We start from the raw sequence: 17,663 nt of genomic DNA, 5'->3' as shown, positions 1-17,663 counted from the left end.
TTTTGGGGGAGGGTTTTTCCCATGAGGTTTTCCCTCTTTCCCCATTTTCAGAGGTTGCATATCTTTGCATTGTACATGGGTACCTAACATGGCCTTGTTGTCAGAACCCATTTGGCATTTCATCTTAGTTTTTGTGAGCTTAAGGCATTCCCCTAAGTTGCACTTAAGGGTGTTAGAGTAAATAATTATTTATTAATTATTTATTCTTTTACTTAAGTTTACTTAGGTTAATGCATTTATTTATTAGTTGTAGTCTAGGAATTGTTGACAACACAGGAGATTGTTTCTATCTAAGTCATACTTATCTCCTCACCTTGATTGAGGATATTCCACCTTTTGTGGATGTATGCTTAGTTGTCAACCTTATCTTCTAGCACTTTTCAGCTTGTTCTACAAGCTTCCTTGAGGCCTTTATATTCGGTCTCTTTCATTGTAAATTCATATCATTCACATAGCAATTTCATTTTCTTATTGTGAAATATCTTTTCTTGCTTTGTTGAATTGCTCCAAGCTCTTGTTCCTCCTTCGATTTCTCTTCAACAAGCTATTTGCATGCAGGTGATCTTGGCGCACTGTGAAGTTGGCTTTCATGAACTTCTACATATGCATTCTAGGTAACAAAAGAGACGCCTTACAATACCTATGCATTTGGAATTATTCCGCTATCAACCAAGAGCTCTAGATCAAGGTCATTTCAACATGACCAACTCCATTTTCTCTATCTTCGCTATCCTTCAAAAAATGTTTGCCATCTCTTGAAAAACTAAATCAGCTAGAAGACTTCCCCTTATCAAAGTATTAATTATTGGCCAATTCCTTCAGAACAAATTCCTTAAAGCTTTGCAAGATCAGTAATCTTAATAGAAGAAATACCTAGAACCATAAACACTGTGAATCTTCACATGCAAGCAACATACAAATCACAAAACTGCATTTTGATACCAATTGAAGGGAAATGGGAGCATCCCAAAAAGATATTTGATATCAGTATATACATCCAATAACCAACAATTTGTTCAGTAGCTTCTAATAAGCAAATACAAGTATATACTTTATCGGGCCATAAAATCAGGAACATACATAGTTGATTCCCTCAATTAAAACCTTAAAGGAAAGTGATTGCAATTACAAATCTAACAAATTTTCGTAGCATTATAGCATACAGATTTAATAATCTAGAATCATAAAAGTAGAAGAATGAGACATGATAGAAAACACAGATATATGTGGGGAAAACCTTTCCAGGTAAAACATTCCACACTCCAATACATCAAACTAATGTATTATTCAGCAACAAGTTACAATTTATTTTCAGCCTTCACATGGAGATTTGCATCTTGCTCCAGCCTAGAGAAAATCCGATAGCATAACCCTGTGTCATGAACTCTTCATCTCTCTTACACATCTCTTCAACAACATGTATTTATGGAGTTTTCATGCAAAAGGAAATTGTTTCTAAACGTCTACATTCAATGTATTTACAACCTATTAGTAACTTCCTTTGTGCACAACTCTTGCATAAAAACAAATCCAAGAAAATATGCCAAATTTTATTTTATTTTTTTGATTTTTTGCTCCAAGTCTATCCTTGTAAAAGATTTGGTCTCATTTAGCATCTTTCCTAAAATGCTTAAATAATAACCAATAAAATATCCTAGGGTTGAGTCATCTTATCCCAACAACAAGTAACCTATTGATTTTTGTGACAACTTCTAAACACATGCAATATTGCTTGTGGATGTGCCTAGGTTATTGTAGTATCCAAAAACTTGTATATCCTAGGATTGTCCCTACATAATCATCTTGCCTCTGAAGAGACAGGGTTGCCCTTTGGTATATAATTGGTTTCTAGCTTGCATTAGCCTGTTAGGGGATTCCCATTTCACAATTATATCCATTTTATCATAAACATTGTAGGGGTCTTTTCCTAGGATTTCATATGATTATATGTATTGAAACATTATTAGTTTGCCAGTCATTTTTAATGGTAGATTAATAATGCAAAAAGAAAAGTATGAAATGCATCATACGAAGAAGCAGGAATCTTTTTTGTTTTTAATGATCTTGAAGAATTTTGCATCTTAATCATTATTTTGGCTTTTCAGAGTAAATCATTAAGCAATTGATATTGAATGAAAATCCAATATTTTATTTTATCTTGTTTTGATTAAGTAAAATAGGTTTTGAAAGGACCCGAAACCTTGTACAAAGGGAGAAGAAAAATATAACAATAAGGACCATAACACAATTGTGGAAAACCACCTGACAAACTAGAGGGACCCACCCAAGTTCCCAACAAGAGGGCAAACAGCCCAAGAAACCAAAGTCCATAAAATTTACATTTTGGTCCCGACTTATGAGAACGTAAAGCCATATCAAATGAGGGTTTGGTGGACTTGCCTTTTTTTCTTTTAACTGCTGTCCAACCATCCTCCACCTTCCTAACAACCTTTTGCCAATCCCCACTGACACCCAAAACTCTAGCTACAGGAAAAGCACCAGCAGCAGAGTTCTGGCTAGAGTCAGTGGCAAAAAAAAGGGCCATTATCAACCTTTTGACTCAAAACCACCAAAGGAACAACAATTGAATCAACAGATTCAGCAGTAGGAGAAGAGCCCTTAGCAAGAGAACTGTGAGTAGTTGAAGGGAGAGCATTCAAATCGTCAGAGACAGCAACCAAAACCTCATCACCACCGTGGACACTTTTTGAACCTTATAGTGATCATTTGAAATCCCCAACCACCAAGAAGGTCATTTCTTCGAATGAACTTTGTCAGAGGAACAACATGCTGCTAGATGGCTAGTCATATGACATTTCCTGCATCTAAAGGGGATACCCTCATAATCAAGAAGTTGAATCCACGACCCAAGAGGAGAAGCCAACTTTATCTTTTCTGGAAGCCCCTTAGAGACATCAATCTCCATAGGATGCGGGCATACATTGTCCTATAAATGTTGGAGGAAGCCACATCAACCATCAAGAAATCTCCAAGGGCCTCTCCCACAGTCTCCAAGATTAAATCCAGTCAAAAAGTGAAGGGGGAGGTTCAGCAGCCGAACCCAAAAAGAAATCTTATTGAAGGTTTCAGTATTCAGGAATTTTATTTTATCTTGTTTCATGATGCTGGGGGATGAACTAATTTTCCTCAAAGGGACCATATTTATTTTTAGGAAGGACACTTAAATTGTTGGTTGTTTACTTATCTTTCTCCTGTACATTTTTAAAGGAATATATTTTTTATTAGCTTATTTGTAATTCGAGCTATTTCTACAGCTTTATGAATTATGAGTAAACAATGCGACTTGAAAGGTTTCTGCATATTGTAAACTTGATGCTTCACCACTTGGACTACTGTTGGAGATACAGATTTGCTTAAACTATGCATTTCCACAAAACATTTTTCTGGGCACTTACTTTCTGCTGTTGTGTTCATTTCATTCGCTTTGCATTGACAGTCGCATTTTGGGAGCATCATCACTGTTGCTAGTTTTCTCATATCCTCTCATGAAAAGATTCACATTTTGGGTAAGAAATGTACTGTTAAAATATTCTACTGTCCCACGGGATTATGATGAATTTATATATTTGAATCAGTTAGGCTTGGGTCAAAACATTTTACCTAGGTGTAGACTATGCATCTATGCGGGATCATTGCTTCTTTGATGCATTGATATATAAGTGTCAGGATACAACTAAGAGAATAATTGTCTTTTTTTGTTTGCAGCCTCAGGCATATCTGGGGTTAACATTCAATTGGGGTGCTTTACTAGGTTGGGCAGAAATAAAGGGTAGCCTAGACCTTGACGTGGTCTTGCCACTATATGCCTCTGGAATATGTTGGACCCTTGTGTATGACACTATCTATGCTCATCAGATATGATGTATAGTCCTTGGTGTGTATTCACGGAGTAGGAAAATCAATATTTCAAGTTGATTCTGTTATATAGAATCGTACTATCTGTTACTTTTTTAAAGGACAAGGAAGATGATTTGAAAGTTGGTGTTAAATCAACTGCATTGAGATTTGGGGAGCAGACAAAAACTTGGATTACTGGCTTTAGTGTTGCATGTATGAGTGGGCTTCTACTTAGCGGGTTTAATAGTGGCCTTGGTAGGTACTTGGGTGAGATTTTCGTTTTTTGGAGTTTTCAAGCTCATTCATTTATAACACAGAGAACAGTAACATATTTGTCTTTGAAAAAGAGAAATACATAAAAATATTTGGTTATATGTACAGGATGGCCATTTTATGTGGTGATGACAACAGCAGCTGGACATCTTGCATGGCAAGTCACCACACTTGATGCCTTGTCCCGCACGGACTGTAACAGAAAGTGAGTTTTATTGAATGTCTTGTTATTTGTCATGATAATAGTAATGATAATTAAGTACTATGACCCCTCATCAAACGAGTTATGACTTTAGGTTTCTCTTTTGTATTTTGCTCATTAATGTGTAATTTTCAATGCTCTCTACGGATCTATTTCTTTAATTATACAGTAGATTTGTGCTACCATTTGAGTAAGTGCTTTCATTTTAGACTGGAAATAGATATAGCTTTATGGCATTCAGCTTTAATAATTGTAATATTTCCTCATACCAATTTAATTTTTAAATTTGCATTTTTCTGAAATGAGCTTAGTACATCTTCATCCTTCTATCTCTGATATGTGTCTTTTCATTCTACAATCCCCCTTTGTCTTATCATGTTGTCATACCATTATTTGGTCTTTATTTTGAGATTTCAAAATGTGTAAAAGTAATTCTTTGTACTTACCCAAACTCTATTTGACCGTATTTTTTGATATAAGTCCATAAATGTCAAATGTATTCCTAAATTCACTAATATATTAACTCCATTGATGACATACACTTGTTTTTTTTACTACTTTTGGCTATTCAGTAATGCTTTTTTAATCATCTTCCCAGTTTGGGCTATCTTTTGGTTATCCTCAACAGCCATGTTTCTGTTTCCTGCGAATTGGAGTCCTCCATTGATGTGAAGAAGCCAGTACATCTAACCATACTTGGGGAAAAAATGACGAGCTTGAAGTATATGATTTTTTGCAAAATAAGGGATTTGAAAAAAAAATAGATAAAATAAGATTTTTTAAAATGGGAAATAATTATATAAAAGGGTACCAAAACTACTTGTTTTTCGAAATTTAAAGACATTTCCATAGCACAGACACATACAGAGCAAATACAATTGACAGTTCAGCCTCAAAAATTGTAGAATATAGATTATAATTTATTGTTGTTTATATTCATATTGCTAATTACATTGCATTACACAACATATAATTTAGTGCACAACTAATAACTAATATTGACTTTTACAAATTTTAAATTATAATCGAATTTTTACAAAATCAACCTACAAACTAAGTACAGAGCTCCAAAAAATTAAACATAGCCAATGACTCTTGCTACTACAAAGAGTACTACACTAGGGGGTTGTAGGACTACTAGGACCTGATGATGAAACTCCTAGGTTAGAGGCTTGTAAGTTCTTCAATAAATTTTATCAAGGTCAATTGGATCCTCAACAGTATTTGATTTTGCCCATGGAGAAACTAGTCTTGGAAATATTGAAAGTTAAAAAACTTAATGCCTGTAATTGTAACCATGGTTGCAAGTATATCAAGATTCAAAAGTCTAACTTTGAGCTTATTGCCATTTGTTTGCTCTCTTAGATGGTTGTTTTTCTTTGAATGTATTTGTCTAAGACAATCCGAGTTCACTTGCAAGTCAATGAATGACACAATTGGCTCAAAATGTGTCTTACCATCTATCTAAGATTTTTTCAGTTTCTAGGCCAAAAGTTTGTATACTCGGTTTGAAGATTTTCTTGCCTTCCACAACAATCCGTAGCTGACAAAAAAACCCTTTGCTTGCTTGTACATTGGCTACTTTGCCATAAGTTTTTGAAAGTGTTTTGAGGCAGTGAACTTTTTCTATGCACATGAACATGCCCTATCTGTCCTCAACGTCATTCACCTTTGAACAAGGAGCTATAGAACAATGTTGGGTTCAAATATTATCTAGCAGTATGGAGAAGTGAGTGCATTTGTTTCCTCCACCTTCTGGGTCCTATCCATGAGATGATGACATTGAATGAGTGATTCCATGATGGACACTTTTGTTTGACTGCATTTCCATTCATGGATGTAGCCATGATGGACCCACCCTCTGGGAGTAGCCATGGTGGAAGTCATTCCATTACTAGACACTTATCTCGAGTCACCCTTTGGGAGTAGCTATGGTGACTGTCATCGTGAGATGATAACATCACTTGAGTGATTCCATGACAAACACTTTGTGTTTATTCTCATTGTTTCATTCATGGGAGAAACCATGATGGAGCCACCCTCTGGGAGTAGCCATGGTGGATATCATTCTATAACTCAGATGTTTGAGTACATCCTCTCTAGCTAAGAGGGAATGTTGAAAATAACGTTGGGAGGACAACCACGAATAAAGAGCGAATATGTATATCATAAACAAATTAATGGACTATCATTAATACTATTTGGGTGTTAATCTGAAAACAAACACTTAACAAGCATCATGATTAATGAAGATGCTAACGATTATGATAACCAGTGATTATAACTAAATGAAAAAGGCATGAGTTTGAAAGACACATTGTATGGATATGATCCATTCATAGTGCAAGTATAAGACCATGAGAATATTGTTTTCCAAAATCATTGATCAAGCATAAGATATTCGGTCTGCAGTCTAAAGAAACATCGTAGAGGATAAAAAGGTCGCTGATAGATATATATTTCAAGATTGCTGAATACTTACGATGGCTGAGTATGTAAGATCTTTCGACACATACGATTGCTAAGATTGCAGACTACATAAGGTCACAATACATATAAGGAAGTGAGCATTATATATATTGCAGCATTGAGGAGGAGATCATTATATATCACAGAATACATAATTGCAGTAAATAACTGGAGATGTATATTGTTGAGCATATATATGTATTACAAAGAACATGCTTACTGGATTGCAGACATTAATATGTATTGGAGATACATCTTGCAGATCAAGATTGATCTTGACAAACAGTAATCAGACATCAATAGACGAAATAATTGGCAAAGTCGGCGAGGTTTACATGTATGTGCTGTTCTATGAGTTCTGGCTCTACCTTTTTGCATTTGAACTTCAGCCTCCTCACAATCCCTACTCCCACTTCTGCACTTTTGTTTGTTAACCATTCAAGAGAGTTGCAACTTCATATAAAAGAAAAAATAAAATGAAAATCCGTTTCAATGTAATGTCCTTTTCGTGGCCTTCCCAGTAATTTTGGTAGCTTCAATTTTCTTGCAGCATGTCAATCTTTCAAGACAAAATTCTGGAAATGACATTTAGTTCTAGTAATTAAAGTGAGTTTCGTGGAACTTTTTAGTTCTAGTAATTAAAGTGAGTTTCGTGGAACTTTTTAGGTATAGTTTTGACTTTTTGGGTGCTTGTCACACCTCCTAGAGAGGTCTACAATTTATGAAAATCACTAATTTTCACAAGGTTTGATTTCTAGATAAGTAAAGAATATTTTGGCATGATCAGAATTCATGTTCGATCTATTTTATTATTATCCAGAGTATTGATTGGATATGTGGAAAATGATTAACTTCATTGTTATCCTATTGTTGGAAAGTTCCACCAGAATGATAAAGAGAGGTTGAGAAGACTCTTTGATTCGTTCTGGGTATTTGCATTTTTATTGAAACCCTAATTCTGGAGTTCAGCATATTTGTACTACCCTAAGATGAAAAATCCTACAGTGAAAATTGGGTGCAAGTGAAAGATCTTCTCTAGCCAATTGCAGAGATGGATTTGGACAGAGTTTGCATTTTAGATGAATGCTTACAAAGCAAAAGTTTGGAACAATTGAAATATCTATGACTTGTAGCCAAGAAATTTGTAGGATATTTGCAGGCAAATTACAAAATTGTACGTTTTGTGTATGTGAATGGAGAAGAAATAGTAATTATAAGTGTTGTGTGTACAGTGTATGAATGAATTAAAAGTAATTATTTTGTATATATATACTCACGAACCCACCCACAAACCAGAATGAGAATTTATTTTTTTGTCTGAACCCACGAACCTAAACCTCGAACCCCAATCCATCCCCGAACCTGAATCGGCAACTTAGCTTCGGGTTCGGAGTTTGGATTCGTGGGTTCGGGCAATTTTTCTTTTCCCATTTTTGGGTTTGTGAGCATATATATATACAAAAAAAGAAGAGAAACTCGTGGGTCCTCTTGGGTTCATTGTGGGTCCTCCCTGATTTGCCACAGGTCCTCCCGAGTTCGCCATGGGTCTGTCCAAGTTCGCAGTGGGTTCTAGAAGGGTCCTTAATTTGGACTATATGTCCGCCCGGGTTTGCACTGACGTGAACCTAGGCATGCCCACAATCCAAATTAAGGAACCTGCTTGAACCCGAGCATAAACCTGGACCCATGCGAACCCATACCTGGATCCGGGCAGCAGGGTTTGAACCCCGTAACTAAGGGTATTAGAGCTTGGTAACAGGTGTAAATCCACTCACATTGTGTAATGACCCGTACCAATAGGCCACTAAACAAAACCCTAAATTTAATACACTGCTAAAATATATTGCTGGAATAAAAGAAACAATAGTACCAATGTATCATTCAATGAAAACCAAATGTTTTTACAAATGATATGGAAAATTTCAGCACCAAAACATTATGACATAGCACATTACAGTGAAACCCTAACTGATTGTATACAATTGAGAACTTGTTGCAACTACAGATTGAAATGAAGAACCTGGATTTATCAAATAGCAGAGACTGAATGCTGAAGATGATATGGTGAAAGTGCAACTCCACTGGAAACTCCAAATCAGCAATTAAGCACAAATGAAAGGACTGAAATATCCTTCCCACAGCTGCAACAATTTAGGTGATCTCTCACACCCTCAAAATTGCGTACCAATTGAGAGTTTTCGTTCTCAATGGCCAATTGTGACTATTTGCAGAAATCTTAGGCTCCACAACGCACAAAAGAAAAATCAATAATAAATCTCGATGATAGGCAATGAGCCCTCAATGCCTATTTATTCTTTTTTTCTTGATAGGTCGGCCTCCCTTTTTAATTTTTATCTCTGCTTCTTCCAGCAACCTCTAGAAGCTTTTTTTTAATTTAATTTATAAAGTTACCTTGTAATATATATTTTTTTAATTGATAACTTTATAATTAATTCCTCCAAAAAATGGGACATTACAGGTCCGCCCCTCCTAAAATTGCTTGGCCTCAAGCAATCTTAATGCTGGATGCTGCAAAATCACTTCTCCCTCCCAAGTAGCATCTTCAATAGGTAAATCTTTCCACTTAACTAGATACTCTCTGATTACTCTCCTGCGAAGCTGCTTCTCTCTACTATCCAGAATGGATTCTGGCACTAAGATCAATTTCCCCTCATCATCCAAGGGAGGTAATACTGCAAAAGGCATCACATTCTGATCCAATGCCTTTTTGAGGCATGATACATGAAACACATTGTGCACTCAGCTATCTGTGGGAAGCTCCAACTCATAAGCCACCTCACCAACTCGTTTGATGATCTTGAATGGTCCATAATAGCATGGCTTGAGTTTCTGTGTACCACTCTTCTTGAGAGTGGACTGCTTATATGGCTGCAACATGAGCTAAACCATATCATTTACCTCAAAACTATGCTTAGTCCTCTTCTTGTCTGCATACTATTTTTGCTAGTTCTGAGCTCTAGCAATATTGTCTTTGAGAGTAGCAACCATATCCTTACTTTCCTATAATAGTCCACTTGCACGGGGTACTCGACTATCTCCCAACAACAAATCTAAGAAACTAGGTGCCTCATAACCGTAAAGTGCCATGAAGGGTGTCATTTGTATAGTCATATGATATGTAGTATTGTAACAATACTCACAGAGATATATCCATCTGACCCAAGCTCGTTGTTGATCTGCCACATAATTCTTCAAATACCCTTCCACCCATTTGTTTACAATCTCTGTTTGACCATCAGTCTGTGGGTGATAATTGGTACTAGGTGTAAGCTCAGTACCACACAACCGAAATATCTCCTGCCAAAAGTGACTCATGAAACGGCTGTCCCTGTCACTCACAATGCTCCGAGGCAAACCGGGTAATCTAAAAATCTCTCTGAAGAAGACCTCTACCACCTGAGTTGTTGAGTATGTAGTAGCGATAGGGAAGAAGTGAACATATTTTGTTAGCTTATCCACCACCACATAGATACAATCACGGCCCTAGGCCCTAGGCAAACCCGTAATAAAATCCATAGAGATGCACTCCCACTTCCTGTCAGGAATAGGCAGTGACTATAGGAGCCTTGCTAGATAAGTGTGCTCTTGTTTGTTCTGTTGGAAAACATGACACTCACACACATATTGCAAAACATCAGCCTTAAGTCCCTTCCAAGTGAATCATTCCTGTACTAACCTGTAACTCTTGAAATACCCAGGATGGCCTGCTGTAGGTGAATTATGGAATGCTCTAAAAATCAACTGCTTCACTTTCGATCCTGGGACTAAGTAAATCCTATTCTTGTAAATGATCAAATCATCTATGAGAGTGTATCTGGTGTCGATTGTTGTCCCCTCCACTATAGAAGAGGCCTACGTGTCTTTGGCATATTCTGCTACAATCAAGTGTCGCCAATCCTTTGATATCTAATTCATAGAAGTGAGGTGTGGCCTATGGGATAAAGCATCTGCAACAATATTCTGTTTCCCCTTAACATAGGTGATATCAAAATCATATGCCTGTAACTTACTCACCCACTTCTACTGACGATCATTCAGGTCCCGCTGTCCCAAAAAGTGCTTCAAACTACTATGATTAGTTTTAATACAAAATTTTCTACCCACAAGATACTATCTAAATTTGGCCAAGGCATGCATGATGGCCAACATCTCCTTATCATATATATTGAATGATCTCTCAGCCCCTCAAAGTTTCCTACTCTCATAGGCTATAGGATGCTTGTCCTGCATGAGTACAGCACCAACTCCCTCTCCAGAAGCATCACATTGAAGCTCAAATGACTTTGTGAAATCAGGCAATGCTAATACTAGGCATGTAGTCATTATTTCCTTGAACCGCATAAAACACTCCTATGCCTCCTGAGTCCACACAAATCCCCCTTTCTTCAGCAAATCTGTCAGGGGCGCTACATGTCGTGAGTAGCCACTAACAAACCTGTGATAGAATCCACATAGACCAAGGAACCCTCTTAACTGTGTAAGGTTCTCTGGTGGTGGCCAATCAACAATAGCACGGATCTTTTCAGGATCCATTCGCACTCCTTCTGCACTAATGATGTGTCCAAGATACAACAATTATGTCATCCCCAAGTCACATTTGGACTCCTTGGCATATAAGGACTCGCTCTGTAAAATGCTTACTACTGTCTCCAAGTGCTCTAAATGTTCCTACCATGTCCTGCTATAGATCAAAATATCATCAAAGAACACTAGCACAAATTTCCTCAACTAATGGTGGAAGACCTTGTTCATAGTGGACTGAAAAGTGGCAAGTGCATTAGTCAAACCAAAAGGCATGACTACAAACTCAAAATGCCCATAATGACATCTGAAAGCAATTTTTTTAATATTGCTCTCGAACTCTGATCTGGTGATAGCCTGATCTCAAATCAATTTTTGTGAAATAACAAGCCCCATGCAATTCGTCTATCAACTCATCGATGCGTGGGATGGGATACTTGTTCTTTATAGTTCTCTTATTCAACACCCTATAATCAATACACATTTGTAGAGTTCCATCCTTCTCTTTTACCAAAACAACAAAAGATGCAAAAGGTGACTTACTTGGTCTGATGTGTCCCATTGCTAGCAACTCGTTGATGGTCCTCTCGATCTCATCTTTGAGTCTTTTTGGGTGCTAGTATGGTGTGATCATGACAGGCTTAGCACCTTCCTCCAACTCGATAATGTGCTCAATACCTCTATCTGGTGGCCTGCCTAGTGGAATCTCGCTAAATACCTTCCCATACTTGATTCTCAATTTTTGAATATCTGGATGATATTTAGTCTTATGTTTCTCCCCCTAGATAGGCATCAAGGCACATATTGCTACCCACTCTATATTATTATGCCTGGCTAATCTCTCCAACCGCCTAAATGAGATAGTCCTAACATCACCATTATGGATAGCCTTCAGCACATGAGTCCTACCATCCAGCATGAATCGTATCTCCATATCCTCTAATCTTAGGGTAACCTCCTTCAAAGAATGTAGCCATTGCATCCCAAGTACTATGTCCATGTCACCCATGTTGACTACATGATAGTTTTCCTTAAACTCATAGTTGTTCAGGTGCAAAGGTAGATCTCGCACCATCCTATCACAACGAAACTCTCAGTCCCTCGAACTCCTTAGTAATGAGTCCATGCCTCTCCACAAATTGTGCACCAATGAAATTATGTGTGGCACCTGTATCCAATAGAGTAATAACCTTCTGTCCGGCCAAGACTCCCCAAAATCTAAAAGATACCTCTCTTTGAATACTAGACAAACGTGCCTCCTATAAATGTAGCTCTGGAACCTCTTTTTTCGTAGCACTATCTACCTCTTGTTCACCCTTTTCCTCATCAAGATCCTCATCATGGTGCTCTGAGATGTCTGGATCTGAACCTTTGTAATAATCCCACATCACCCAGTTAGCCTTCCCCTTAGGCTTCATAGGACAATCATGACCAAACTCATAGGGACCTTTGCAAAAGAAGCATAGCTTCTTCCTACGCAAGTCATTAAGTGTTTCCTTATCCCAAGGTGCAGCTAGCTTGTCTTTTGAGTCACTAACCTTCTCTTTACCCTTGCTGAATTCCCCTTTGTTATCTCTAAATGATGAAGAACCCTTTGAACTAAACTGGTTTGCTGGAGTTGCAAGTTCCATACTGCGGGCTTTCTTCATGGTTTCCTGTAATGTAGGAGGATCAAAGGCCTTTACCCACCCCTTGAGTGGTTCAGTTAATCCCTCTATGAATAAAATGACTAGCCTCCTTTCTGAAATGTCAAGCACCATCACTGCAAGCTTCTGGAAGTCATTGATAAATTGTTCTAAACCTCCTAACTATCTCAACTGGGCTAACTCTCGAAAATAAAGTTCAGGATTTTTTTTATCAAACCTTTCTATTAATCTATCCACAAACTCTTGATAAGTGGTTACCTGATTGTGTTGCAATGTTATCATGCCATGTGTCCACCAATCATGTGCTACCCCATCTAAGTGTAAAGTGGCATACTTGAGTGCTTCAATTTTTGTCATAGTCTTCAGAGATAGGAAAGTATCCATCTTATGAATCCAAGCATGAGCAGTCATTTTTCCACTGCCATCAAATGTGGGTAATACCAACTTGTTGGTGACCTGTTGCAACTCACTGTGTTTATCTACTTGCTTTTGCCTGGCAGCTCTATAGTTCAGGTACCTGTCAAATTTCCATCCATCCTGTACATATTCTGGTAATGAATCCCACTCATTCCTCGCTTGTCAGAGTTCATCTACAATATCTGTTACCATAACATCAGGTGTGCATGCTGGAGTTTCTTCTCTAAATGTAGGACGTGTGGGTTTGTCAGTTGTTCCAGACCGTGTCCTATGTTGTGGTCCTACTATGCTCTTGTCATCCTAGTCATTATTATGATTATTCCTCCTAGTTTCCCCAATCAAATGTTGCATCATAACCATCATTGCCTGTGTACTTGCCTCTATTGACTGTAGAAGCCTCTCCTGTTGCTGTAAAGTCTCATCATCTTGCACACTTCTGGATGGACTTTGAGAATGTCTCTCAGCCATATTCTTAGTTATGCTAGTTCCTTTGTAAACTAAATTAAATGGTGGCTGGGTAACCCTATCAGGCTGGCAGGAAACTGCTCTGATACCACTGTAATGACCCATACCAATAGGCCACTAAACAAAATCCTAAATTTAATACACTGCTAAAATATATTGCTAATATAAAAGAAACAATAGTGCCAATGTATCATTCAGTGAAAACCAAATGTTTTTACAAATGATATGAAAAATTTCAGCACCAAAACATTATGACATAACACATTACAGTGAAACCCTAACTGGCTATATACAATTAAGAACTTGTTGCAACTACAGATTGAAATGAAGAACCTGGATTGATCAAATAGTGGAGACTGAATGCTAAAGATGATATGGTGAAAGTGCAACTCCACTGAAAACTCCAAATCAGCAATCAAGCACAAATGAAAGGACTGAAATATCCTTCCCATAGCTGCAATAATTCAGCTGATCTCTCACACCCTCAAAATTGTGTGCTAATTGAGAGTTTTCGTTATCAATGGCCAATTGTGACTATTTGCAGAAACCCTAGGCTCCACAACGCACATAAGTAAAATCAATAATAAATCTCGATGATAGGCAATGAGCCCTCAATGCCTATTTATTCTTTTTTCCTTGATAGGTCAGCCTCCCTTTTTAATTTTTTCTCTGCTTCTTCCAGCAACCTCTAGAAGCTTTTTTTTTATTTAATTTATAAAGTTACCTTGTAATATATATTTTTTTAATTGATAACTTTATAATTAATTCCTCCAAAAAAATGGGACATTACACATTGTGATGAGTAATGTTGGGAGAGGGATTGTTGGCAGTGCACCAACGTCCCTCGTAGGGATTTGTGATTTGTTTGAACAGCCTCGTGTGGATTCCATAAGTCTTGTGGTTGTATCAGGCAATAAAAAGTCAATCTTTTTGGTGCAATGACAACCACTACTTCCAACACCATTGACAATTTATTTGTGACATTGAGTTTGTAAGAAATTTTTGTATGGGCCATTTTGTAGCAACAGTTCACAAAATTATTTAGTGACATCTCGTGCATATAATATTCAGTGCTTTCAGTAAAATGAAGTTTTATCAATATTTGGAAATTGAGAAATTAATGTTATGATCATTTATATTATTCCATAAAAAAAAAAGTTGAAAAAAGGTATGAAAATTACAACTCTGATGAAAGAAACTTGGAAGGGTCGTTACACCTTAGATGTTTAATTATTTAAAAAATCTCAGAAAATGCAAAACAAATTTGAAAAAACAGATGTCAGATGAACTTACCTCTAATGTTGTGGATTCGATGCTCTAGTGCCTTTATTCAGCTCCTGTTTTCTCCTCTTTTAATTGCTTCTCTTATACACAAGTTTGGAAACGTTAAAATGAGACAGTAGAATAATCTAATTTTGCTACAATTTTGTACATTTTCCTGAATAGGTTTGTTGCCAATAAGTGGTTTGGAGCCATTGTTTTCACTGGAATTTTGCTTGGAAAATTAACTGCATGAAGATATGAGGTCAGTTGAGATTCAAAACAAATAATATATGCTCATGAACACTAAAATCATGTGAGTTTTTTTAGTGGTGTTTATGCTTTATATGATTTTTTTTTCTGCTCTAACACACTATGTTTGCTGTTTTTAATGTCTGTAGGTGGTACATTCCCACACAAGTGTTAAAATCATTCTTACCCAGCCAATGCAAATACTTGAATTTAGAAACCCTGTTATGAGGCTTGGCTTTTCTATGATGAGTAATATTTGTTTATTCTTTGTTGGTAGTTATCAAATAGTAAAGGGTTATATTTGGAGGGTTCTATACCATAGGATAAATGAGTACAAACCTAATATCTTAAGAGAAAACAACAAACAAATAGAACACTGTAGTTAGAAATCATCCATTTTGAATCTTTAGGTGTTTTTATTTTGATAACAATTCTTCAAGTTGATGATATGTAATAAAGAAAAAATGTTTATTCAGTGTTGCTAGCCATCAACTTGCAACAGTTTAGATTTTGAAGAGTTATATTCTGTGTCGTGATTATATGGAATGATTCTCCTCAGTGGTCCCACTTCTCTAAGGTTTGCATGATATCCAATTACAGTCATAATTCAAGCAATATAAAATGAAAACAACAAAGTACTTACGGAGCATACCTTTGAATCTTTTCAATATTGTGTTTCATTTTTTTTTGTGTGCTTTAAGGGATAATTGTAAGGAGAGGAAGGAACCAGGTTCTTATACTAATCTGATAGATCTATCATCTGACATTATATACTTTCTCTAGATTCAAGCATTTGTGATTTTATTAAGACTTCATTATGTGCATACAGGCATTTAATTCATCATATGTATCTGTAGGTGAAATTTATGATGCTCAACTTTACAGAGTTTCCACAAGCCTTATATTGTCTCTTCCAATTCATGCAAGCTCTTCAGTTGTTAGATCAAAAACATAATTTTTTCATCGTAACATATGCCATATTACTGTCATCTAAACAATGCAAAGGTTTTTTTTAAAATATGATTTTCATTCTACAATTCCAAGCTTTCACTTTCTTTTGGTAAATACATTAGCTATTTATTATTGTATTGGTGTGTTTTTATTTATTATTGCCTTCTACATTCTTTCATCACTTTGCAATAAGATTGCATACCTAAGGAACTTGTTTTGTAGCATGTTTTGTTGGGTAATTTGTGAGATAGTTTAAGGAATTTTTTGTGACATACTGAATTTATGATTGGATATTTATTGCAAAAGTGGTTCTTACCACAATGTGTGAGATATGTTAATGTATTTTCCCAAAAAATAATTTAACCAAGGAAGAGAGAAAATGACACACAACAGACTCAAAATATTTATTGTGGAAAAACCCTTCCACTTGAAGGGGAAAACCCAGCCACACTAGCAAAACATCTCTTTTATTGATAATAAATTGTTTGAGTACAAGACTTTCACTTGACTTGATTTACAATATACCAAGAAAACATAAAAATAGATTGCATAAGACTTCATCTTACACATGAATGTCTCTTTGAGTCTCTAAAGTAAGACCCTTCAAATTTTCACATATTCAACACTTCATATTTCCATATGCATGCCTCTTCGCATGACGCATGATGCATGTCTTTTGTATAATATTAACTTGAATATATTCACAAATATCTCTTTCAACTGAAGATGATAACAAACATATTTCTATTAGAGATAAAGATCTCTATCGCAGCTACAAACTTCAACACTGCCTCTTAGCAAGAGAGATCTCTAGTTAGACATGCACATCGCTGCAACCAAAGATGATAAATTCACACGTGTTATCTCAACATAACATAATCAACCATAGTTACTTCATAGGTGCCTAGAATGGAGTCACTCGTGACTTTCACCATATTTTCTTGTAGAGGGTAGAACAAAGACATTTTATTCTAAAACTTCTGTCAGATAAGGATACATTTCCACCATGCCTGCTTGCAGAGGGTGATACAATGGATTTCACCTCAAGCTTCTCCCAAAGAAGAAAGCATATCCACCATGCCTACTCGTAGATGGTGAAACAAGGGTTTTCACCTCAAACTTCTCCTAGAGAAGAATACATTACTAACTGAGAGTTTCTCTTAATAATGACTCCCTCTTAGCAGGGACACCTTTAGTAACTGAGATTTTCTCTTAACATAGACTCCCTCCTAGTGGGGATAACTTTAATAGTATAGGTTTTCTCTTAATGGAGACTCCCTCTCAACATGGATAGTTTTAATAATTGAGATTTTCTCTTAACAAAGACT

General features: G+C 36.5%; 1 protein-coding gene across 1 annotated transcript; it reads left to right on the top strand.

Moving 5' to 3' along the window:
* Window positions 1-3,981: 3,981 nt before the first annotated feature.
* LOC149529529 (4-hydroxybenzoate geranyltransferase 2-like) lies at window positions 3,982-15,689 on the top strand. The gene is made up of 4 exons (XM_089811642.1): window positions 3,982-4,113; window positions 4,240-4,336; window positions 15,319-15,397; window positions 15,534-15,689. The coding sequence occupies exons 1-3, from the start codon at window positions 4,074-4,076 to the stop codon at window positions 15,386-15,388; spliced, it is 207 nt and encodes a 68-aa protein (XP_089667768.1). The 5' UTR covers window positions 3,982-4,073; the 3' UTR covers window positions 15,389-15,397; window positions 15,534-15,689.
* Window positions 15,690-17,663: the final 1,974 nt, after the last annotated feature.

This window comes from Cupressus sempervirens, chromosome 11, assembly GCF_028749045.1.
Source record: "Cupressus sempervirens isolate cs-2001-9-10 chromosome 11, ASM2874904v1, whole genome shotgun sequence".
NCBI classification, from domain to species: Eukaryota; Viridiplantae; Streptophyta; class Pinopsida; order Cupressales; family Cupressaceae; genus Cupressus; species Cupressus sempervirens.
This window is presented reverse-complemented; position numbering and strand designations above follow the sequence as displayed.